Source organism: Scyliorhinus canicula, chromosome 20, assembly GCF_902713615.1.
Source record: "Scyliorhinus canicula chromosome 20, sScyCan1.1, whole genome shotgun sequence".
NCBI classification, from domain to species: domain Eukaryota; kingdom Metazoa; phylum Chordata; class Chondrichthyes; order Carcharhiniformes; family Scyliorhinidae; genus Scyliorhinus; species Scyliorhinus canicula.
Window position 1 is genome coordinate 53161828 of NC_052165.1, and position 25249 is coordinate 53187076.

Here is a 25249-nt window from a genome sequence, read left to right on the forward strand (position 1 = left end):
TTGTCTTTGAGTGGGCCAATCCTTTCTCTAGTTACCCTCTTGCTCCTTATATACGAATAAAAGGCTTTGGGATTTTCCTTAACCCTGTTAGCCGAAGATATTTCATGACCCCTTTTAGCCCTCTTTATTGCGCGTTTGAGATTTGTCCTACTTTCCCGATATTTCTCCAAAGCTTCATCAGTCTTAAGTTGCCTAGATCTTATGTATGCTTCCTTTTTCATCTTAGCTAGTCTCACAATTCCACCCGTCATCCATGGTTCCCTCATCTTGCCATTTCTATCCCTCATTTTCACAGGGACTGTGAGTCAGTCCTGCACTCTGATCAACCTTTCCTTAAAAGACTCCCACATTTCAAATGTGGATTTACCATTAAACAGCTGCTCCCAATCCACATTCCCTAGCTCCTGCCGAATTTTGTTATACTTGGCCTTTCCCCAATTTAGCACTCTTCCTTTAGAACCGCTCTCGTCTTTGTCCATGAGTATTCTAAAACTTACGGAATTTTGATAGCTATTCCCAAAGTAAACACCGACTGAATCTTCAACCACCTGGCCGGGATCATTCCCCAATAACAGGTCCAGTATGGCCCCTTCCCGCGTTGGACTATTTACATACTGCTCTAAAAAACTCTCCTGGGTGCTCTTTACAAATTCTGCTCCATCCAAGCCTCCAACACGACATGAGCCCCATTCAATGTTAAAATCTCCCATCACGACCACTCTATTGCTCCTACATTTTTCTATAATCTGTCTACATATTTGTATCTCTACTTCACTCTCGCTTTTGGGAGGCCTGTAGTAAAGTCCCAACAATGTTACTGGACCCTTCCTATTTCTTAGCTCTACCCATATTGCCTCAGTGCTCGAATCCTCCATAGTGCCCTCCTTAATCACAGCTGTGATATGATCTCTGACCAGTAATGCAACTCCTCCACCCCTTTTACCTCCCTCTCTATCCCTCCTGAAGCATCTATACCCTGGGATATTTAGTTGCCAATCTTGCCCTTCCCTCAACCAAGTCTCAGTAATACCAATAACATCATATTCCCAGGTACTAATCCAAGCCCTAAGTGCATCTGCCTTACCTGCTACACTTCTCGCATTAAAACAAATGCACCTCAGACCACCTGTCCCTTTGCATTCATTATCTCTTCCCTGTCTACTCTTCCCCTTAGTCACAATGAGTTTATTGTCTCATACCTTACTGGCTTTAGTTGCTGCCTCTTTACTGACCTTTAACTTCCTAATCTGGTTCCCATCCCCCTGCCATATTGTGGAACAAAACTGTGGTTTTAATAAGCTAAACGAGAACCTGCTGGCAACTGATCCCGAACTGGGGCAGGGCCAAGGTCGGCCACCTTTATACAGAGCCCAAGGGAAGGAACCACATGCGGAGCCAGCAGACACAACAAACAATATATACAATACAGTAACAGTGGATTACCACAATATATATAATAGAGTAACAGTGGTTTACCACAATATATATATAATAGAGTAACAGTGGTTTACCACAATATATATAATACAGTAACAGTGGTTTACCACAATATATATAATACAGTAACAGTGGTTTACCACAAGTACCTTTAAGAAATGGGTGTTGATCAGTGATGTCAGAGTGTGGGTGGAGCTGGGCTGTCTGTCTGCTTTTACTTTCGCTTTAGGCTGTTTGCTACAGGGTGTGTTTAGTTTCATTTTCGATTTGGAAAAGCTACAATCACAGTAAGATGTGTATGAATCTCTGCAAGCTTATTAATGTTCATTTGGTGATTTCAAAGTGGTAACTGGTCTCAGTAGTGAAGTTAATGTCTTTCTGTGAAGAGGGTTCTTTTTGCCTTATGGATGTTGCAAAGAAAGATTAAAGGTTACTTATAGAGTACTGTATTCTTTGTGGGATTTATTGATAGTTGTTGAGATGTTTACTGTGGGTTTATAAAGTGTTAACTGGTTTCATAAATAAACAGTGTTTTAATTTAAAAGTACTGTAGCTTTCTGTTGCATCACACCTGCAGAGTAGGGCCGTGTGCTCCCCATAATCACAATCGATTCGAAGTTGTGGGTCAGGTGAACTCCATGATACATTTTAGGGCTCTCTAAACCCTGGCCCATAACACTAGCATGTGCAATTGTGAGTTACCCACCATACCACAATCGTTCTCATGAATTAACAAGCTGTTTGCTATTCTGGTCAGTCTCTGCACAAGCATTATATACATTGTTAAATCGTACAGGTTTCTCAATGGTACACATGCATGATGTAATTGGCTGTTCGCCTGGGTGAAGTCCCCTCGATGACGAGTGTCATTCTCATGGTACATGTTCCTGTGGTAACTATTGTTCTTCCATTTCTGTTGATGGGACTGTTGGACCTCTGGGAGTAAAGGTTATTCTGTATTCTGTACAGCTTGTGAGATTCCATCTTCCTGATCAGCTGCCTGTGGTAAACGAACAGCATTTTTGGTTATTAATATATGCCTGTGGTTGTGTTGGTATATCTGGTCATTCACTTCACTGTGTGATAACCACTTGACCGCATGCCCCAAGTTTTTACATGGACTGACCACTGTTCAAGGTTTGTACCCTAACTGGCTCTTAAATGTTCGACTGGATTTCTACCATTTCACCTTGATTTTTTTGCTACTTTTGGCTTCAATAATCTTTCTGCTATTGGAAAAATGGTTAGGGTGCAATGTGACATTTGTCTTTGGACTGGACTATTTTCCGTGGCCTTCAATGAGTGCTTCTTCACTGGAGGATTGACTTCTATATTATGTGGTAGAATTGCTTGACTTCTTGGTGATTCCATTGGCAATTTTCACTGCTACCTCAGCCTTTCCATTTGACTGTGGATATTGCATTTCTTAACCCTGGATGAAGAGGCTGAATTCTTAATTCATAAACTGAGGGCTATTGTCATTCATCACAATGTCTGCAATGCCATAATGATTAAAGTGAGATTTGAGACATTCTACTATCTCAGTGATCATCATTGAAGTCTTCTTGTCTACTTCCCAGTAGTCAAAATAATAATCTGCATTATTAAAATAATCAGTTCCTGCTGGAGTGAAGAGTCTACTCCCAGCTTCATACATGATTTGCCCACGATGTCATGCATCATTAGTGACTCTCTAGCTCATTTAGCTTGGCGCTCATTTCAAGCACCATAACAATTGATGGGGTCTTTAGTCTTTTTGCTCAGTAGATCTTTTTCCAGACTTGATTCAATTCCTTGATGGCATGCATAGATGCCCTTCAGCATATCCCCTCTCATCATCTAAGAGACAATGACACTCTTTCCATCTTGGGCTGTCAATTCATCTCAATATGCTCTTGTGGCCACAGATGTGTCCTTAATGGTCATGAGCCATTCTTTCATCACTACTTCTTGCAGAACATAGACAGATGCATCTTGTTGGGTAGTTTGCTTCATTTGAGCAAGTGGTTGTCTGTCAGATTCAGTGTCTGCTGGGTTAATATCTTCCAGAGTATGTCGAGCTGCTGCTTCACGTTGAATCTGGAAAATGTAATATTTTGTTCTAGCATCTTCAACTTTCTTCATCGGCTGTGATCACTGATGAGAGGATCACTGACAACTGTAAGTTGCTACCATTAATACCCTTCTGGATCTGTGGAAACACCAAACAGCATGTGAAACCATCTCCTGACTAAAGTTGCTTTCACCTAGCTTAAGTTGTCAGTAACCATCACATCTAGGGTAATAAAGATATTTGCCTTGGCAATGGTTGGCATAGGCTAGTGAGATCTTTTCAGTGCTTTATTTAGATCCTTTAAGCATACCCTCAGCTTTTCAGGTTGTTTCACTGCTACAATACTGCTAATCCAGTCGGAGTTATTACTTTCTTGATTACTCCCTTCTTTTCCAGCTCTTCCATCTTGATTTTACGTTTGACTTGAGGACAGTTGGAACTCTTGACGTATGCTGTATAATATCATTTACTTTGAGATGATATCCCCAGGTAGACATTCAAACCCTGTAAACACATCTTTGTGCTTCTCTAGGATCTGTTCAGTGGTCAGTGGTATAGTATGCAGTGACCCGTCGTAAACCTTTTTTGGCATGTTTAGGGTTACCAGTCCAAATGTTAGACTTTCTTCGGATCAGATGACTGGCTTTTGCCTGCCGCCTAAGATCTCAAACTCTGAGCCGGATCCACTTGTGCCCCCCCCGAGGACCCCGCTATGACAGCCGACAAGCCAGGTCCCGCCATGATGGACCATGTCCATTTCACGCCAGTGGGACTGGCCAGGAAACAACGGCTCACCGGGGCCCAGAGAATTGCCGGGGGGGGGGGAGGAGGCGCTGTCCCCCAGAGATTCTCCGACCTGGCGGGGGGTCGGAGAATCCTGCCCTCTGTATTTTGCTGGTTATATTTTTGAATCTCATTAAGAAATTGCCTCACAATCACACCTTGGCCGGGATTCTCCCCTACCCGGCGGGGCAGGGGGTCCCGGCGTAGCGGAGTGGCGCCAACCACTCTGGCGTCGGGCCTCCTCAAAGGTGGGGGCTAGGCCCGCGCCGGAGTGGTTGGCGCCACACCGACTAGCGCCAAAACCGGCGCCAACGGCCTTTGATGCCCGCCCCCCCCGGGGCTGGCCGAAAGGCCTTCGCCGGTTTGCGCATGCGCCGGTGCGTCAGCTGGTGCTGACGTCACCACCGGTGCATGCGCGGTAGGGTGGTTCTCTTCCGCCTCCGCCATGGTGGAGGCCGTGGCAGCGGCGGAAGAAAAAGAGTGACCCCCAGGCACTGGCCCGCCCGCCGATCGGTGGGCCCCGATCGCGGGCCTGGCCACCGATTGCCCCGCGCCCCCCCCAGGACCCCAGGGGCCTGCTCGCGTCGCCAATCCCGCCGCCACCAGAGGTGGTTCAGACCACGGCGGCGGGAGAGGCCTCTCAGTGGCGGGACTTCGGTCCATCGTGGGCCAGAGAATCGCCGCAGGGGGTTCGCTGATCGGCGCGGAGGGCACGCCGATCGGCGGGGCGTGATTCCCGCCCCCGCCAATTCCCGTGTGGAGGAGAATTCTGGCCACGGCGGGGGCAGGATTTTCGCCGGTCCCGGGCGATTCTCCGACCCTGCGGGAGGTCGGAGAATTTCGCTCCTTGTTCCTGCCTCACACTTTGAAATTCAAATCGTTGGGACCAATGGTTTGAATTTGGCTGGAGTTGTGTGCTGAATTTCTCAAAAACTTTGTCTGGGTTTTTATTGTCATCTTCACTCATCTTCCAGCTATTAAACAAATGTAACCCTTTTTCTCCTGCCCATAGAGGGATGCAGTTGACCCTTTTAGAAGCTAATGCTTTTTAGAAAACTGCTGAAAGTTTGTCTCTCTATTCAACATGGGTTGTGGATGGGCATTCATTGCTGTGGTGGCAGCCATTTGATTTTTGCACAATTCACTCTTGTTTTCCCTCTGGAACTAGTTCATATTGATTTTTATCAATCTAATTCAGCATTGAATCCATTTAAAATGTTTGGGTTTTACTCACAGGCATGTGCTTCCACTATGTTATGTTCTGTGGTTCCCAGAAATTCAAACAATCAAATTTTTTGATAGACATGCTGATGCTTTCGTCACAGTTTGCACATGGTATGGACTGACACACTGTTGCTAAACACTCTGATGGTAGAACAATAGCTACATATACATACACATGAAGAACATCTCCAGTCAGAACTAAAATGAGAGTGATTAATCCTAAAGCTAAGCAATTCCAAAGCTTCCAAAATCAGACAATGAGGCTGATCTTCCAATTCTGTCTAAAACCAGTCTGTAGTTGGTATGGGGCTTATTCCAACCATCCATTCTTGCCACATGAGACCCAAGCCATTTTGAGATTCAGATCTAATTTAAATGCGGCTGGGATAGTTTACATAGAATTTACAGTGCAGAAGGAGGCCATTCGGCCCATCGAGTCTGCACCGGCTCCTGGAAAGAGCACCCTACCCAAGGTTAACACCTCCACCCTATCCCCATAACCCAGTAACCCCACCCTACATGAAGGGCAATTTTGGACACTAAGGGCAATTTTATCATGGCCAATCCACCTAACCTGCACATCTTTAGACTGTGGGAGGAAACCGGAGCACCCGGAGGAAACCCACGCACACACGGGGAGGATGTGCAGACTCCACACAGACAGTGACCCAAGCCGGAATCGGACCTGGGATCCTGGAGCTGTGAAGCGATTATGCTATCCACAATGCTACCGTGCTGTGGATAATTATGGTGGATAATTAGCTGGATCCCCTGATATAGGGGGTAAAGGGCGGCACATTGGCATAGTGGTTAGCACTGCTGCCTCACAGCACCAGGGACCCAGGTTCAATTCCGGCCTCGGTGACTGCCTGTGCGGAGTCTGCATGTTCTCCCTGTGTCTGAGTGAGTTTCGTCCGGGTGCTCCGGTTTTCTTCCACAGTCCAAAAATATGCAGGTTAGGTGGATTGACCATTCTATATTGAACCTTAACATCCAAAGATGTGCAGGTTAGGTGGGGTTACGGGGATAGGGTGGGGGAGTGGGCCTTGGTAGGGTGCTTTTTCAAGGGGTCGGCACAGACTCGATGGGCCGATTGACCTCCTTTAACTGCAGGTTGTCTCTGGTTCCTCTGGATATATCAGCTGGCAGGTCAAGTCAGGACTCAGAAAGCAATCCTGGGAGGGGCTTTGTAAGGCCTTGCAGAGGGCTAGAAGTTCTTTTTTTACAGCTATCGGGAGCTGAAGCGCTCTTCCATCAAAAACACACTTTAAGTTTATTGGTGGTTCTCTAAGAGGTCTTTAGAGGACCCTCAAAGGACTCTGGACAAAGTATGTGTAATTGGCATAGGACCCCAATTTGTATATTTAAACAGACCCTTCGCAGTTCCAGAAGGGTCTGATGCTCCTCTCCACATGGCCATTCCAGTTGCTGGCTAACTGTTTTTAAGTGTGAAGTAGGAGACCTACAGTTCAAATTGTTGTGGGATCCATCTTTCATGGGCTGAATTCTCCACCGTCGGAATGCTCCATTTTGCCAGCAGCCCAGGGGCTTCCCGATGGTGTGGGGCTGCCCCACAATGGGAAACCGCATTGACCAGCCGGCGAAACAAAGTCCTGACGGCGTGCTGAACCAGAAATCTGGGTGCGGATTCTCTGAGCCGAAATCGCGCTCGGCGTGGGGGTGAGGAATGGGGCATCAGACCCATGATCCGGGGACCAGAGAATCGCTGCCAGTCGCACACGCGCGGTCGACGTGGCGCCAGTCAGGAGCTATTGAAAGAGGCCCCCGCGGCGATTCTCCGCCAACAAGTAGCCGAGTTCCCGCCGGCGTGGTTCACTCATGGTTCCACCCGCGGGCACTCGGAGTGGCGACTGTGGACACAATCCATGACTGCCCTGGTGGGGGGCGGGGGGATCCGTCACCGGGGGTGGCCTCCAGGACGGCCAGGCTTGCGATCGGGGGCCACCGATTGGCGGGTGGGCGGGATCTGTGGGGTGCCTACATTGTGGGGGCCAGCCCGTTGTGTGGGTCCGCCATGTTGCACGGACCCGGGCCGGATGTGCTGGGCCCTGTATCGGCAGCCGGAGCTGTGAGGACTACTCCAGGCCCTGCTCACCCCCTTCAAAACGGAGAATCACTCTGGGCTTTCTCCACAAAAGTCCAGTGATTCACGCCCATTTTCTCGCAGGCGTGAAGACATAGCCCCATTATCAGAGAATTCCACCCCTGGCGTGGCGGGACAGAGAAACCCGTCCTAAATATCTGCTAATATTTTACATGAAACTGTAATTAACATCCAGATCAACACTTCTGGGCGAGATTCTCCGTTGCGGGTCCGCCTCGCTACCACTGCCAATGAGGACGGAGATTCTGGCGCTCAGCCAATTCTCCATTCACTACAGCCGGACTGGAGAATCAAAACCTCTGTGTCTTTATTTCCAAATCAGGCCTATATTGGACTGAATTTTGTACCCAATCAATAGATATATAATCTAGCTCATCCAATCAATAGATATATAATCTAGCTCATTCAATCAATAGATATATAATCTAGCTCATTGTATTTGGCCTGATGCTGTCTTGAAAAAAATCACCAGGCATATATCATATGCACTTTTCCTTTGTTTCAGTACAGTCTCCAATCCTTTCATCAAACAAGAAACCCTGGTTTGGTTCCTTTTGCCCTTGTTGGAATGTACCTAACTGTACCTGAAACATCTTCTTAGTCCATAGAATCCCTACAGTGCAGAAGGAGGCCATTTGGCCCATCGATGTGCATCAACCCTCCGAATAAGCACCCCATCCAGTCCTGCAACCTTGCCCTATCACCACAACCGCACCTAACCTGTACATCTTCCATTACAGTTTTTCCTGTCATTTTTAAAATTCGATTTTACTCTGCCTGGATAATCTCAAATCCTCTTGATGTTCACCATCTTCCAATTTAAAAGTTCTACTTTAGATTTTTTTCTTGTTCTTTTCCGTTATTAATCTAAGCCTTACAATACAATGATCACTTTTACCCAAGTGTTCCCCCACAGACACTTGAGCGACATGGCCCTCTGTATTCCCTAGCAGTAGATCCAGAAATGCCCTTTGAGAACCCACTGGTCGAAGAAATTCTCCTGAACGCTTTTCGGAAATGGTTGTCCTTTCTTACTCGTTCCTCTTTACCGGTTTAATTCCAACCTTATCTGTGTGGTGTTTGTACGTTCTCCCCGTGTCCGCATGGATTTCCTTTGAGTGTTCCGGGTTTTCTCCCGCAGTCCAGAGATGTGCAGGTTAGGTGGGGCCATGTGGATAGGGCAGGGGAGTGGGGCCTAGACAGGGTGCTCTTTCGAAGGGTGGGTGCAGACTGAATGGGCCATATGGCCTCTTTCTGCACTGTAGAGATTCTATGATACTCTAACATTATCCCAATCAATATTTGAGTAATAAAGTTCCCTAATATCATCACTGCATGGTTCTACATTACTGTGATTTCCTTGCAGATTTGCGCCTCTTGATCTCTCTCTCCATTTGCAGGCCTGTAGAATACTTCCAGGAGGATGATCATATCCTTTTGTTTCTGAGTTCGAACCAAATGGATCCTGTCCCTCAAGGACATCCTGCCTTTCCAACAATGCAATATCTTTCCTAATCAGTATTGCCACCCCACCTCCCTTTTTCCCTTCCCTATCTTTTCTAAACACATTGTTTTCTTGAATATAAAGTGGCCAGTCCTTCACAGTTTTAAGCAACATTTTAGTTATTGCCACTACATCATATTCTCATACAGCTATTTATGCTTGTAACTCACCAACATTTTTCACCACATATTGTGTTTATAAACCTGTCTTTGTAATCCTCATAGTCCTTCTTAATCTGTTCCTAATATGGCATTACATAATTCCCGAGTACTATTCAACACTCTCGCTCTTTTATCCATCTTATACACCTTTTCTACTTCTCTGTTCTGTTGCTCATCCCCCAACCAATTTAATTTAAATCCTCCTCAACCGCATTAATTAACCTTCTCTTGAGCGGCTTGTTCCAGTCACGTTGAAGTGCAATCCATCCCTTTTGAATAGTTGCTTCCTGCCCCAGAACAAGTTCCAATGTCTCAAGAAATTGAAGCTCTCCCTCCTGAGCCCTGCATCAAGCCACACATTGATTCTCCCTATCTTCCTAATGGTACTCTTGCTCGCACATGGCATTGTGAGTAATCCAGAGGTTGGTATCTTTGAGGTTCTACTTTTTAACTTCCTCTCGAGTACCTGAAAATCTGGCCATTGATCCTCAATAACTGTTTTCTCTATGTTATTGATACTGCTGTTGTGGTGAATGTAACTTGGTAATTCACACTGTATCTTTGTAAGCGCAGTAGCGTTATCCGACCACTAGGGGGAGTAGCTCTGGGAATGCTCAGGAGTTTTGTACGGGGTTCCACCCTTGGCTCCGCCCATGACTCCTCCCCCTTGTGCTGCTGTATAAATACCCTTGTCCAGAGTCAGCCTGCAGTTCACCGAGAGTTCATCAATGGGTAACAGGCTGGCTCTGTAGTAAGTAGATTAAAACCACTGTTCATATTGGAAAGCACGTGTCTGGTGAATTGATGGTTCCATCAGCTGTGTACCACAACTTTTGTCTCACTCCCTTCCCCCTCCAGAGTGTTCTGCATCCTAGCTGTGAGGGCCTTTACCCTGGCACCAGGGTGGTAGCCAGGCCATGAAGGACTAATAATGACAGTCAACAAAATGCTGATTTGTCCCTTTAACTATAAAACCTTGTTTACCAACTGCTTTTCCACTCTTTGCTGTTCCATCCTGTGTAATCCTTGTCCATTGGTGTCATGGTCTGAACTCCACTGCACTCCTTCAAAGTGTTTTCACTCCAACCAGGCACAAAAGCTGTGAGAGTACCCCAAAGATTCCTGCACCTCCTGCCTATTCCGACTCTTCCGGGTAACTATCCAACTTTTATCCGGAACTGTCATTGGCGATTATGGTGCCTAATACCTGGAATGCACAATTTAGGAAACTCTCATCTTCCCTAATGCGCCAAAGTGACTCCAGTTTCCCCTCAAGCTCAGAAATCCTGAGTTTGAGTTCAAGCAGCTGGAGGCACTTCCTACACACACAGTCCCCAATAGCCCTGAAGTTTCTTCATGGCCCAGGAATTGCAAACAACAGGCCTCAGCTGGTAATATTTTGTTTAACAGTGTAATTTACTGTTATATTTATATTGATTGAAGTTTTAGTAATTAGTTAATTAATTAGATAGGCTAATAACTTAACCGTTCCCAGGCCCTTGTTTAAACCGTTGCCCTAGTCTTTGGAAAAACCTAATGCTCACCAATCAATCATCTACTTGCTGTCCATGTGTCACTCTTTGCTTTTTTTTTGGAAATACATTGATCAGGTCCATAACACTCCTTCATGTTCTCACTCTCTTTTATTCCCCGCTTCCACCGGTGTCTCATATCAGGCTCATGCAGCTTCCCCAGTCTCTCTCTCACTGTTATAACCTGACAGGAGGCTCAGTGCAACATCAGAGCCCCTGTGGCCTCACCTGAATTCGATTTGCCCAGATGAGAGGGCGGGGTTAACCCCCTTTTCCTAGGACTGCTAGGATATAAATACCTTGGCCCAGATGTGGGCCGGGTGCGGGAGAACCTTCGGGGAGATGAGCGTTTAGTAACCTGAATAAAATCAAATTGTCTTCAGACATCGCTTCCGAGTGGTCACTTACCTGAGACTTTACATTCTCTGTCTTTTATTTTCCACCAATGCTGCTGGGCCTCTGATCAAATCCACAATCTTCTCCAGCTCTCTCTCTCTCTCTCTCTCTTTCTTCTGCCGCCATTGCTGGGGTGACTGTTCAAGTTGGCGCTGTTTCCCTGCGCGTGCATTCATTCTCTCTCTTTCGCTCTTTCTCGCTCTCTCTCTTTCGTCTCTCTCTCTGTCTCTTTCTTTTGCTGCCATTGCTGGGGTGACTGTTCAAGTTGGCGCTGTTTCGCTGCATGCACATGTATGCTCTCTCTCTTTTATGCTCTGTTGCTGATGGTGTCTCGGATCAGGACCACACATGTTGTGATATGATGAGGGGGGAACAGCATCAAGAGAAAGGTGGTCAGAAGTAGCCAGACTCCTGTTCCTTCAAGCTTCAGAAAATAAGCGTTTCATTTACTTCAGAAGGTTTCTTTACCAACAGTCTCTATTGAGTGGAGCAGCATTGCAGATTGTCCATTGGAACTTCATTGTTGAGGGTCGGATGCAGGCTGGAGTCAGACCAACCAATCCATGAAAAAGTCTGAGCATGCCGCACGGTCTGCCCGGTGCTGAGACAGGCTGTTTAAAAGGCCTACCTCAATGCTGTGCGACTTCGTCCCAGTTAAAATAAAAACACACAGGTTCACCAGCCATTATACTCCACATGCCACCTCATGCCCCTATGCCATGCCATGCCTCCTCACCCATCCAGCTGCCCCTCATGTCTGCCATTCCAAGAAATGCCACTCCACTCGGTGCTTATGGCCCCTCATGTCCCTTATGTCAAACTCTGGCGCTTCCATACTCATTGACCCACTGTGAAAATATAATGAGGCTTGGCTGAGAGCCCAGACATCCAATACTCTTGTTGAAATAGCTACACCCCAGAGAAAATATTGCTTGATTGACAACTCTGGCTTTCCGATCTCTGCGGTCAATTTCACAATGTTTCTTTACACAAGGTTAAGTGATCTCAATGGTTTATGTTATTGAAAAAGCCTGAATGACTGACACTTTTGTTGTCTTGTCGTGAAGTGACTATTTTTAATACAGTAAAAAACAATGAATGAAAGACTTTTGTTTCAAGGCTTTTGTTAACATATCCTATTGCCACTATCAGATTCATTGGTTCTTTGCTGGGAAAATATAGACTGGAACAATCAGATTCAGATGGGCAATGGTAACCTTAATGAGGAATTCATAGAATATTTTTGGGATAGTTTCTTATACCAGCATATTATGGCACCAACCAGGCTATACTAGACTTGGTATCATGTAATGAGGTATAATTAATTAATTACCTCATTGTGAAGGTGCCCCTATGTAACATTGATCAGAAGATTGATCAGAAGATTGTCCTCCTTCGCACTGTAAATTCCATTATTTTATGATTCTAAAATGATTGAATTTTATGTTCAGTTTGAGGAAGAAAATAGCAGGTCAAAGAATTGTATTTTAAATTTAAGTAAGGGGAATTATGAGGGAATGAAAGTAGAGTGAGCTAAAGTGAACTGGAAAATTTGGTGAAGGGGTAGGTCAATAGAAATGCATGGTAGACATTTAAGGGGATATTTCAGAATACACAGAATAGATACATTCCAATAGGAAAGAAATATTCCCAGGCAAGCCCCCACCATCTGTGGTTAACTAAAAAGCTAAAGATAGTAATATAATTAAAGAAAAAGCATATAATTATACAAAGGTGGGGGCAGGTAAGAAGATTATGCAGAAGCTAAAAATGCAGCAAAGAATGATTGAAACATTAATGAGGAGGAAAAATTAGAGTACAAGAGAAAACTAGAAATATAAAGACAGATAGTAAGGAATTCTATAGCTATTTAAAAAAAGAAAAGAGTTGACAAAGTGAGAGTTGATCCAATAGCAAGTGAGTCTGGGGAATTAATAATGGAAAATAAGGAGATGGTAGCTGAATTAAAGAGGTATTTTCCATCGGTCTTCCTGATAGAGAGCCTAAGTAAATCCCCAAAATAACTGAATCAGGAAATGGACGGGAGGGAGGAACTCAAGAACATTACAAACACAAGGGAAGCAGTACTGAGGAAATAATTGGTGATGCAGATTGACAAGCCCCGAGGAAAATATTTGAATCTATTATTAAGGACATTATAGTCGAGCACTTAGAAAAATTAAAGGTAATTAGGCAGAATCAACATGGTTTTGTGAAAGGCATATCGCAAATTTATTGGAGTTTTTTGAAGGAGTCACGTGCTGTGGATAAAGAGAAACTGGCTAATGTATTGTACTGTCCATTATTAATGTACTGTATTTAAATTTCCAGAAGGTGCCACATTAAAGGCTATTGCAGAAACTAAAAGCTCATCGTATTGGATAGAAGATTGTCGAGCTAACAGGAAACAGAAAGCAGATATAAATGTGTAATTTTCTGATTGGCAAGATGTTACAAGTGGTGCACCACAAGAATCAGTGCCAGGGTTTCAACCTTTTTGCAATTTATTTAAAATATTTGACTAAAGGGATTGAAGGTCAGGTTGCTAAATTTGTTGATGACACAAAGATAGCTAGGAAAGTAAGTTGTGATGTTTACATAAGGAGGCTACAAAGGGATACAGATAGGTTAAGTGAGTGGGAAAAGGTCTACCAAATGGTGTACAATGTGGGGAAAATGTGGAATTGTCCATTTTGGTAGGAAAAATAAAAAAAGTAAGCACATTATCTGAATGGTAAGAGATTACAGAACTCTGAGTCGCAGAGGTGCCTGCATGTCTGATTGCATGAATCACAGAAGGTTAGTTTGCAGGCACAGCAAGTAATTAGGAAGCCTAAAACAATGTTTTTGTTTATTGTGATGTGGAGATGCCGGCGTTGGACTGGGGTGAGCACAGTAAGAAGTCTTACAGCACCAGGTTAAAGTCCAACAGGTTTGTTACAAACACTAGCTTTTGGAGCGCAGCTCCTTCCTCAGATTCACCTGAGGAAGGAGCAGTGCTCTGAAAGCTAGTGTTTGAAACAAACATGTTGGACTTTAACCTGGTGTTGTAAGACTTCTTACTTTGTTTATTGTGGTGGCAAATGAATACAAATGTTGGGAGGTTATGCTTCAGTTATACAGGGCATTGGTGAGACCACACCTGGAGTATTGTGTACTATATTGGTCTCCTTGTTTAAGAAAGTAGTTCCGAGAAGGTTCACAAGGCTAAAACATGGAATGGACAGGCTGTTTTATGAGGGACAATTGGACAGGACAGGCTTGCAGCTGCTGGACTTTAAAAAAATTAAGAGATGACTTGATTGAAACACATAGGATTTTGAGAGGTCTTGATAGGGTGGATGTGGAAAGGGTGTTTCCTCATGTCGGAGAACTAGGCGCGACTTTAACATTTTTTTCCCCCGCAATTTAAGACCGAGACTAGGATAATGTTTTTCTCAAGACAGCTGTGAGTCTTCAAAAGGTTGTGGAAGCAGAGGGCAGAATTCAACCGAAACATTTTCAAGTGTAATTTTGGGTGGGTTTGGCGGGCTGTTCCTGCCGGCGTTTTGGTTGAGATCCACAGTGGTATTCACCCACACTTAGTCATTTTTTTGGGCCTTTGGGAGTTTTGACCCGGCCTAGCCCACACTTAAAAATGTTTTCAGCAGAGGGGAGCTGAACTTGCTGATGAAACCGGCTATTCAGAGATCTGGCCTGATCTCGAAGTGAGCTTGATGGTCCCCCCCCACACTCCCTATCCACGGACAAAGTCACCCCCTGCACACGTGGGCATTACCTCATTTCCATTCCCACCGCCTCCCCCCTCACCCCTCCCTCACAGGTGGTGATACCCGGTTATGAGGTCTCTGAGGGCCCCCTCCTTTTCAGGCCTCCCCTGCCCACTTTTGGACTTCCTCTTTCAGGACCCCTACCTTTCACCCCCCCACCATCTTTATGAGGTCCCTTCCTAACCCCCCCCCCCCATTCATCCCCCCACCATTCATAACCCCCTCATCCCCCTTTCATGGGCATGGACCTCCTCAGGCCCTGACCCTTGGCAGTGTCACCCTGGCAGTGCCACTGGGCATCTTGGCAGTGCCCAGTGGCAGTGCCAATGTGCCAGGCCGGCAGTGCTAATGTGCCCAGATTCCAGCGGGAGCGCCAGTACACCACTCTGTCCTGTCTCCAACCACCCAGGGGTCTTCAAAGGCCCAAAGGCCTGCGAGACCCCCCCAGGTGCTGTTACGCCTGGTCGACATTTGTGTGGATCAGTACTAACCGGTGCCCTGGTGAGGTCTGACAGGCGAGGCCGTTGGGTCCCGGGTGCTGGAGGAATCCAGCGAATTAATGTTTAAATGAACCCAATGACTCATTTAAATATGCATATCTTGGATCTGGCCCAGTGAGAACGAGATCCAGATTGCGAAGTCTCGTGACAAGGCCGTTAAATCGCACCCAGAATCTTTGAATATTTTTAAGGCAGAGGTGGATACATTCTTGATACGGAAGGCGGTGAAAGATTATCGGGTGCAGGTGAGAATGCGGGATTGATGTTACAATCATATTCAACCATGATCTTATTGAATGTGCTGTGTGCTGCTCCGGCGCCAGAAGATGGAGTGCCACGGCCGGCGCGGGTCCCGCATGTGCGCTACGGCTGTCTCCGTGCCAGCCCGTGGGCAACATGACGGAGCCCTACAGGGGCCCGGCGCAGAGTTACATAGGCCCCCCCCCCCGGAATTAGCATGCTCGCCGATCGGTTGCCCCCCCGATCGCGGGCCTGGCCAAGGCCTCCCCGGAGTCGACTCCCCCCCACCCCCCCAACCAGGATGGCCCCTGCAGCCAGATTACCGAGGTCCCGCTGGGTAGGACCATAACCAAATGACACCGGCGGGACTCGGCGGGCACTCGGCCTGTCGAGCGCGCAGAATCGCCATGGGGGCCACTTTCAATGGCCCCTGACCGGCGCAGCAGCGACCACGGCAGCACGATTGCCACCGATTCTCCGGTCGGCAGAGAATCGACGGCCTGGTGTCGGAGCGGCGTGGCAGGATTTTCGCGCCTCCTCGGCGATTCTCAAACCTGGTGCGGGCTCGGAGAAACCCGGCCAATGTGTTTAAGAAGGATTCTGTTTTGATCCCAGGAAACAGCATGTGAAATTGATCAGAGGAATATGGTTTGAGTGGGGAAGTCCCAAGGGAGTTGATGGACTTTGCAGCCTGCAGAGATAAGTTGTTTTTCATCTTGGGGAGATAAGGTCATTGCTGAGTTGAGCCCAGGATTGCAGAGAGGCAGTAAAGTTTGTGGAGAACCTTTGGGAGAAAGAAGAGGTAAATTCTGATCTGTCTAAAACTGAATCCACAATCCTCTCACAGGATATTTATAAAAGAGCAATAATCTGTAAAGCAGAGCAATCTTGTCTGGGGACAAAGAAGAAACTGAGACACATCGGGTGAACCAGTTTTTGAAGACATTCAGGCATAGTCTGAAGGGGTTCTAACAGGAGCGAAATCTGTTTTATAAACCACGTTTTACTCAAGGCCATGCTAGTTTTAAGATGGATTGAGAGCTGCCATTTTCTTGTTGCTCAATGGGAAATTGAGTCATAGAGTTAAGGGGTAATTGTAAGCTGTTCTTTTCAGGTGTGAAGTTAAAATGTTTAATATTGTATTCATAATAAAGCGATGTTTTCAAAATACCCACTGCCCTATATTTTCATGCAATCACTACTGGAGCGAATCATTCTGCACAATCTTACAAATAAGCTAATATATTGGGGTTTAGGTCCAGTATCCTAGCCACTGTTGGGGCCTGGTCAGGGATGGTAATAACCCCCACATTCCTGCTTACTAGTAGTAATGAATAATAATAAGGAGTTGGAACACCTTTTGATCGTTTCCTCTCCATAGCAAAGTGATGGGGGAGCTAATTATAATGCCTGCTTGCAAACCTAAGATCAGCTTAACATTCTATATTTGTAATTGGCAGAAGGTCTGGAATGCAGGATGACGCTCAGATTACTGTGAACTGATCTCTGCAATTTGTTGCCTAAATAAAGTATTTCCCACAATACTGATTTGATGCCAACACGGCTAAATTGCCAAAGTCAATCTTCACATTCCAGCCTTTACTTCGCACAACTGTGTAAGACTTTAATGAAATGCAGAACACTCCTGCCAGCACTTTTTAAACAAATCATGAGTACTTACATGTTAGTTGCTGGATTCTTGCTTCTGGCGGTTGGTGCAATTGTACATGTTTTTGACGCTTGCCTACACACTGCTAAAGTTTGAATACTCAATAGAGAGTTGTTTGGCTGGAGTGTGAGTACTTTTTTTTTTATTGATTAGAAGCTTATGTGAAACAAGTTTCTTCCAGGCTTGGGTGGCATGGTAGGGCATCCACTAAAATGTCTCATATATGGTTTTAGTGCTTAAAAACAACAGTCTCCATGAATACTCAAGTCTTTTCAATATAGTACTGTGATCAGTTTCAGGAACATCAGATTTCTGTTGATTTAGTTTTTATTTCTTATATTTGTCTTAATTATTATTCATCATTGGTCGACAGCTGAAATGAGTTATTTGTTAGTTGTTGGATTTTGAGCAAGGAGTTGCCATTAGCCTTTTCCTGTTCTAATCTGCTGTTTCACTTCGTGGTTTTCTAATCGAGAAAATCAGTGGCTGACATTTCGTATACCATTTCTTCTCCTGATGATACTGGTAGTTACTGGTCCCAGCATTTCTTATTATATGTCTAATGGTCAGAGATATTTAATCTTCAGGAAGCCAGTGCTCAATATTGCTCAACAGTTCTCATTGTTAAGTCCGTAATTCCATTAAGTCACATTAAAATTTGTTTCTCATTCCAAATGAGGAGAAAGAAAATTGCAAATGCTGTAATCAAATGAATGGGTCAGTCAGCATCCATGGAGAGAATGCACCATCTTATCTGTTCTCTCCACAGATGTTGATTGACCAGCTAATTGTTTGCAGCAATTTTTGTCTTTGTTTTGAGTTCTCACCCAATGTGGAGCTGACTGACATAGATATAAAAGAGAATATAACATTAAACTTTTCTTTTTGTTTCCATGCAGAGACTGGTTGATGCTGCTGAAGAAGCTGATTTATACCACAAGTCTGAAATGAATTTAGAGGTGAATATACCAATCATGCAACCAGGGCCAAAAAGGTTATTTTCAAACATCGTACCAGCAACACTTACGTATCAGCTTGAATCTGCACTAAGTTTCAACCAACTGGTTTTCTGTTTGATACTGAAGTTTAGTAAAGGTTATTGAATAATTAAGCACGTTAATAAAACTTGACGAATTTGAATTATAGGGCTAAATAGGATTTAACTCAATGGGAACAAAGTCCTACAGTGCGCGCATTTAGCTGCGTGTTTTCCGGTGCTCACAGCATCGAGAACTGCTATAAAATGGCACCCGCTTGCCAGAACTCCTCCGTGTAGCAAGAGATCGGGATGCCATTTAAAAATAGCATCGTGATCTCTGGAGCCCCCGAAGCGAGTCACACACTATGTGAAGGTCCCCGCACCCCAACACCCAGGCACGGCACCCCACTTAATTGCCACCTTGCAAAAAAATGCCAGCTTAGCACCTTGGCAGTGCCAACCTGTCATCCTGGAAGTGCCCCACTAGCTGGCCCACTGATTTTGGGCAGTGCAAGGCTGATGCCCAGATGGCACTGCCAGGGTGGTATTGTTCAAGTGGCACCAGCAATGCCAGGGTACCTCCCTTCCCACAGGCATGCACCTGGGGGCCTCCAATCCCTTGGGAGTTCCCCACGAGTGCCATTCCATCTGGTCCCTGTTTGTGGAGACCAGTAATGAACAGCGCTTGCCCAAGGTCTCCGAGGCGAAGGAGAGGGATCGAATGTCTCGGGTACCACGGGGAAACTGTACATTAAAGTGAGACTAGCTGTCACGCTTTAAAAGGCAGATTTGCCTCAAAGTGATCCTGCCGACAATTGGTGGGATTAATATCACAACGTCACACAAGATCGTTTTAGATCTTGCGAGGCGTGGCAAGCTGGACAGATCCCGGGAGCGGAGTCTCCTGACTTCTATTGGGCACACTGTGCCTTGGCGAGCTACAATTTGGGCACAGCGTGGCCATTCGATCACGCCATAGAATCATACAGCACTAAATGACAAATCCAGCCCATCGTGCCTCTGTCTGCTCTTTGAAAGCATGAAAGTGTTAACCAGTTAGTCCCACTCCCCTACTGTTTCCCCATAGCAATGCAAAATTTTTCTTTTCAGGTATATGTGAATCCCCCTCAGAAAGCAACTAAGAGCCTGAAACTCCCAATATAGGGAGTGGCAAACTACTCAATTTAAGTCTCTGATGTGCCTTTTGACTCTGAGGAAGTCTCAACACACGCATATCTACAGTAATTACGCAGAAGTTTAAACTTCCGATTGACAGCTTTACTTTGCCTGGATTGCTGCACGATTCCCAAGATATAGGAACAGGTGGCCAGAACTATGGAAACTTAGGCTGTACTTACCTTGATTTTTGCACAGATTGAATTTGAGCTTTCCTTGTTGAGGAAACCTGCTGAGGAGAGTAGCTTGAAGTAAATTAGCTGAACTGTCAAAGCGTTCCAACAGCACGGTAACCCCTATAGAGCTCACCTCCGACTGACAATGTTCACCTCTTCACCACAATACTCATCTCTCCTCCATCTGGCAACGTTCATTCCCCCTTCAGCAATCTTCATCCCCAGACCATGTTCATCCCCTTCTGGCAATCATCACTACCCCTCCCATCAATGTTACCCCCCAGAAATGTTCACCCCTCCACAATGTTCACAACCGCCCCCCCCAGCAACAATCGTCCCCTCCCAGCCATGACTTCCAGCTCCCTCACCCTTTCCCATCCCATCCAATGGACAATACCCAGCTTCCCATTCCCGGCAATGCTCACTCTCTTCCTGACAATATTCACCCCACCTTTCTAGACAATATTCAACCCCTTCCCAGCAATACTTACAGCCCTACCTGGCATTGCTAACCCAACCATTACCCAACATTGATTACCTTCCCACTCCCAGAAATTCTCACACTCACTGCTGGCAATGGTCACCCTCCTCCTGACAATACTCATTCCCCCTTCATGCAAAACTCACCCCTCACAGCAATGTTTACTGGAATCCACTACCAACCCGGGGGAGAAGTGAGCCAATGGGTGGTGAGCATTGTTGGAAGCGGTATGGGAGTGGGTGACCAATGTTGGGAGGTGAGGGAGGTGAATGAACATTGTTGGTGAATGAGGGGGTTGAGCATTGCCAGGGGTGAGGGGGGCTGAACATGTTGACGGATCAGGGGGTTGAGAATTGTCAGGGGTGAGGGAAGGGGTGAATATGTCAGTGGATGAGGGAGTTTAGCATTGTCAGGGGTGAAGGGGTGAAAATTGTCGATGGATGAGGGGGTTGAGCATTGTTAGAGGTGAGGCAAGGGGCAAACATGTTGATGCGTGAGGGAGTTGAGCGTCATTGGAGGTGAAGAAACGGGATGAAAAATACAAGTGGATGAGGAGGTTGAACAATATTGGGGGGTGAGGGAGGGGGTCGAACATGTTGGTTAATGAGGGGGTTGAGCATTGTCAAAGTTTTAAGATAATATCCCTGCTTTTATACGTTATGCTTCTATTTGTAAAGCCCTGGATCCCATTTGTTTCTTTAAAAGACTCAACAGCTGGGCCTGCCACCATTATGTATTTCTCTCTGTGAACCATCAGGTCTCTCTGCTCCTGTACCCCTTTTAAAATTGTGCCATTTCGTAAAATTCTCAAGTGGCAAATGTAAAGATTACATAAAGGCCACAATATCATCTTATTTCAAAAATATTTGAATTATGGCATTTAAAAATTATTAATGTAAGAAATGTTTTCCGTGCTAAATAATAGCTTTAAAGTTAATTGCCATATCTTATTGTGCGCTGCGTAATCAGTGGAACACTCTCCAAATTAAATGAATTGACTTTAACCGTTCCCCTCACAATAATTGTTCAATTAATGTCCCGATGCATTGATTTGTTTTCCTAACAAGACTGTTTCCTGGACTACTAATTATTAATTACATCTGTCCTAATCCTTTCACCAATGCTGTGTTGTGCAGAAATTCATCAGGGTATCCAACATTGTGCCTCTTTTCCTCATAAACTGAAACCTAATTAACCTTTTATGTAACATATTTTGTCAGTGTTTTTTTAAAAAGTATTTTTATTCAAATTTTAATATTTTTTCGTTTAATGCACCTAACATTACAAAACAAAATAAATATCAATGTGCTTTTAAATGATTATTATTTTGAATGAATGATAGTAGAAGAATGTGACGCTCTTATCAAAACTGTATTTTTCAAAATGCTAAGTGAATTGCTTAAATATTTTGTCAACCATTAAGGAGATTCCTTCTACTGATTAAAAATACATTACACATAATGGTACCTATGCTTGATAGAATTAGTCTCTTTAACAATTACTAGGTCATCAAATCTAGCATTGTGCAAAAAGCAGAATTTATAATAATGAGATTACTAATCCGAAAAGGACCATCCATAGCGGACATGTTCAATTCTAAAACCATCAGGAATAGGGGGGCGAGATGCTCCAATCAACCGGCAGAGTGTCCACGCTGTCGTAAACACCGTCGCGTTTTACAACGGCGTGAACGGGTCGCTCCCACGACTAATTCTGGCATCTACGGGGCCAGCACGGCGCTGGAGCGGTTCGCGCCGCTCCAGCTGCCAATCCCGGTGTGAACTGTGCGCCGCGGGATCCGCGCATGTGCAGTTGCGCTGGCGCCAACGAGGACATGCGCAGTGGCCTCCTTCAACGCGCCGGCCCGACGCAACATGGCGCAGGGCTACAGGTGCCAGCACGTAGGAAAGGATGCCCCCAGACAGAGAGGCCGGCCCGCTGATCGGTGGGCCCCGATCGCGGGCCAGGCCATACCGGACCCCCATCCTCCCCCCCCCCCCCACAGGCCGCCACCCGACCCTTAGACGCTGAAGTCCTGCCGGCCCAGAGCAGGTTAGAACGCCGCCAGCGGGACTTGGCTATTTTCTTACGGCTGCTCGGCCGGAGAATCGGCAGGCCAGCCGCGTAGAGCGGCTCGCGACCAGCGCCAACCACGCCAGCGCCAATGGAACCAATTCTCCGCACTGCGGTGAATCGCGTACCGGTGTCGGGGCGGCGTGGCCCGTTCGCGGGGATTCTCCGGCACGGCGCATGGCTGGGAGAATCCTGCCCATGATTAGGTTTCTGTAAGCATCATAGACATAGTGAATAAATATATTCTCTGCATTTCAGGCAACTTAATTATTCATTCAGTAGTACAATTGCAACTATTTCACACAAAATGAATTAGTCTTCGAAAATGTGGGGGTGAATTGAATATGTAACTTAACAAAATGCCAGATGCAATGTAACAAAATAAGATAGCTGGAGAACTTTACGTTGAGTCAGGAATCCTATAATTATACATTTATCAAGATTTTCTATAATGTGAACGAATGGCAAGAGGTTTGCTAAGTTGGAATCCTGTATATAGGGAGTGAATGGAGAGGCATTTCCTCGATTGACATTATAAAAATATAAATGAGCAGAATGTTAGCCATGAGAATTCCAAGCAGCCAGCTGGTATTAATGCTAGCTGCAAAGAGTTCGGGGGGTTGGGCTGACATAGCATCATGTCAGTTGACGCATCACATTCTTGTGATTGAACACAGCTGTAGGTTGATGGAGTGAAAGCTCCTGCAATTCATGAATACATTGGGTAATCTGGAGGTTACCAGATTGCCACATGCGCAGTTCATGATGCCTTGCAATTTGTGGGAAACCAACCGGAACTGCAATCACTCAGGCCCGCTCATTCTGATTGGTATCACCAATGGCAAATTGCCTGCTCTGACATCAGGCACTGGCATAATGCATTTCTAGGCAGTCGACTGTGTTATCGTGAAAATATCTCCTGCAGGTTCCTGGAAAGATCCAGAGACAAATAATTTGATGGAGCTTGGTAACTCTAATACTGTAAGGGTCCTTCCTGTTGATTACCTTTTTCCCCTTTCTACTTTGCTGTTATCCTTTTGATCCATGGATGCTAATATATATCTTTAAGTCAAGCAGGAGAAATGAGGAATTCATAAGTTCTGCTCACTTTGGACAGCAGAACTCAGACTTTTCAGCACCTGAGAGATTGGTGGGACTCAGTTCGATTGGATGGCTGGTGGTCAATTAATTGGCCAAAAGGCCTTATTCTGCCCGGTAACAGGTAGTAATTGGGTTCGGCCTGAATGGGATGAGCCAGGAGAAAGGCAGTTGGAGACAAAGGAAAGAACCTGCTCTCTCTCCAGAAAAGCTGCACTATTTCTGAAACTGCAAAGACCTGAATGAATCTAAAATGAAAACCATTACAGAGTGGAAACCTCAAACTGAAAGCCTAGATTAAAGAAAGGTTCTAGAAACAACCATCTGAAACCATCTTATTTTTACCCTCTGTGTTTGACTGTCTTGTGTGTGTGTAAAGGGTGGGACGGGTTTAATTGGGGGGGGGGGGGGGGGGGGGCTAGGAATTAAATAATAGTTTCCATGTTGTATTTGCTGCATATTTAATTATAGTTATTGTTTATTAATAAACGTAATTGTATTTAAATTTACAAACCTGATGACTGCAGTTATTGGGCAGCTAAGGACCAAAAGCTTTGTTTTTCAAAGAATTATTTGTTAATTCCAATTGTGTTGTGACTCCGGGTCAAGTGGGACTGGAATTGATTGTGTACTAGCCCAGGGGGGTCGTAACAATAGTTATTGATAATCCTAATCCTAATCTAAAATACAGGCTAATACGATAAAAGATACATACATGCTGATCTGATACATGATAGCATCTGATGCACAAACCTTCAAGGAATGAAAATCGCCTCCAAAGTAATGAAATTAATCTCGGAAGTATTAAAAGTAACTTCTTGGAACAAGCCTCATCTAAACAAACATCTTGGACATAATTGGATAGAAAGTGATGTTTCAGTACTTATGGAAATTTTTGTCTACTATTTCTTGCAAGAGCTTGAAGTAGAAAAATAGGACTCAGGAGCAGGGAGAGGCCATTTGACCCTTCAAACATGCTCTGCCATTCAGTAACATCTTGGCTGATCTGGTTTTGGTCTCAACCTCATATTCCTGTCTGCTTCCCATAGTCCTTGACTCCTTTGTCCATCAAATATCTGCCCAACCCGGCCTTGAATAAATTCAATGACCTAGCCTCCACTGCTTTCTGGGGACGAGAATTACACAAACTAATGACTTACATAGAACGATACAGCGCAGTACAGGCCCTTCGGCCCTCGATGTTGCACCGACATGGAAAAAATCTAAAGGCCATCTAACCTACACTATGCCCTTATCATCCATATGCTTATCCAATAAATTTTTAAATGCCCTCAATGTTGGCGAGTTCACTACTGTTGCAGGTAGGGCATTCCACGGCCTCACCACTCTTTGCGTAAAAAACCCACCTCTGACCTCTGTCCTATATCTATTACCCCTCAATTTAAGGCTATGTCCCCTCGTGCTAGCCACCTCCATCCGCGGGAGAAGGCTCTCGCTGTCCACCCTATCTAACCCTCTGATCATTTTGTATGCCTCTATTAAGTCACCTCTTAACCTTCTTCTCTCTAACGAAAACAACCTCAAGTCCATCAGCCTTTCCTCATAAGATTTTCCCTCCATACCAGGCAACATCCTGGTAAATCTCCTCTGCACCCGTTCCAAAGCTTCCACGTCCTTCCTATAATGAGGCGACCAGAACTGTACGCAATACTCCAAATGCGGCCGTACTAGAGTTTTGTACAACTGCAACATGACCTCATGGCTCCGGAACTCAATCCCTCTACCAATAAAGGCCAACACACCATAGGCCTTCTTCACAACCCTATCAACCTGGGTGGCAACTTTCAGGGATCTATGTACATGGACACCGAGATCCCTCTGCTCATCCACACTACCAAGAATTTTACCATT

The 25249-nt window shown here is 45.3% G+C and overlaps 1 protein-coding gene and 1 long non-coding RNA gene across 5 annotated transcripts in view; one reads left to right on the top strand and one right to left on the bottom strand.

Annotated features, from left to right (window-relative positions):
• Positions 1-25249, bottom strand: part of LOC119955324 — a 201871-nt gene that overhangs the window by 118320 nt on the left and 58302 nt on the right. The gene's annotated exons all lie outside the window — the stretch shown is intronic.
• The window catches only part of cacna2d4a (calcium channel, voltage-dependent, alpha 2/delta subunit 4a), a 591407-nt gene that overhangs the window by 64693 nt on the left and 501465 nt on the right, over positions 1-25249 (top strand). For all 4 annotated transcript variants that reach the window (XM_038781413.1, XM_038781415.1, XM_038781414.1 and 1 more), the window contains exon 4: positions 18294-18353. In XM_038781413.1, the coding sequence (XP_038637341.1) occupies positions 18294-18353 (60 nt within the window). The remainder of the gene's footprint in view (positions 1-18293; positions 18354-25249) is intronic.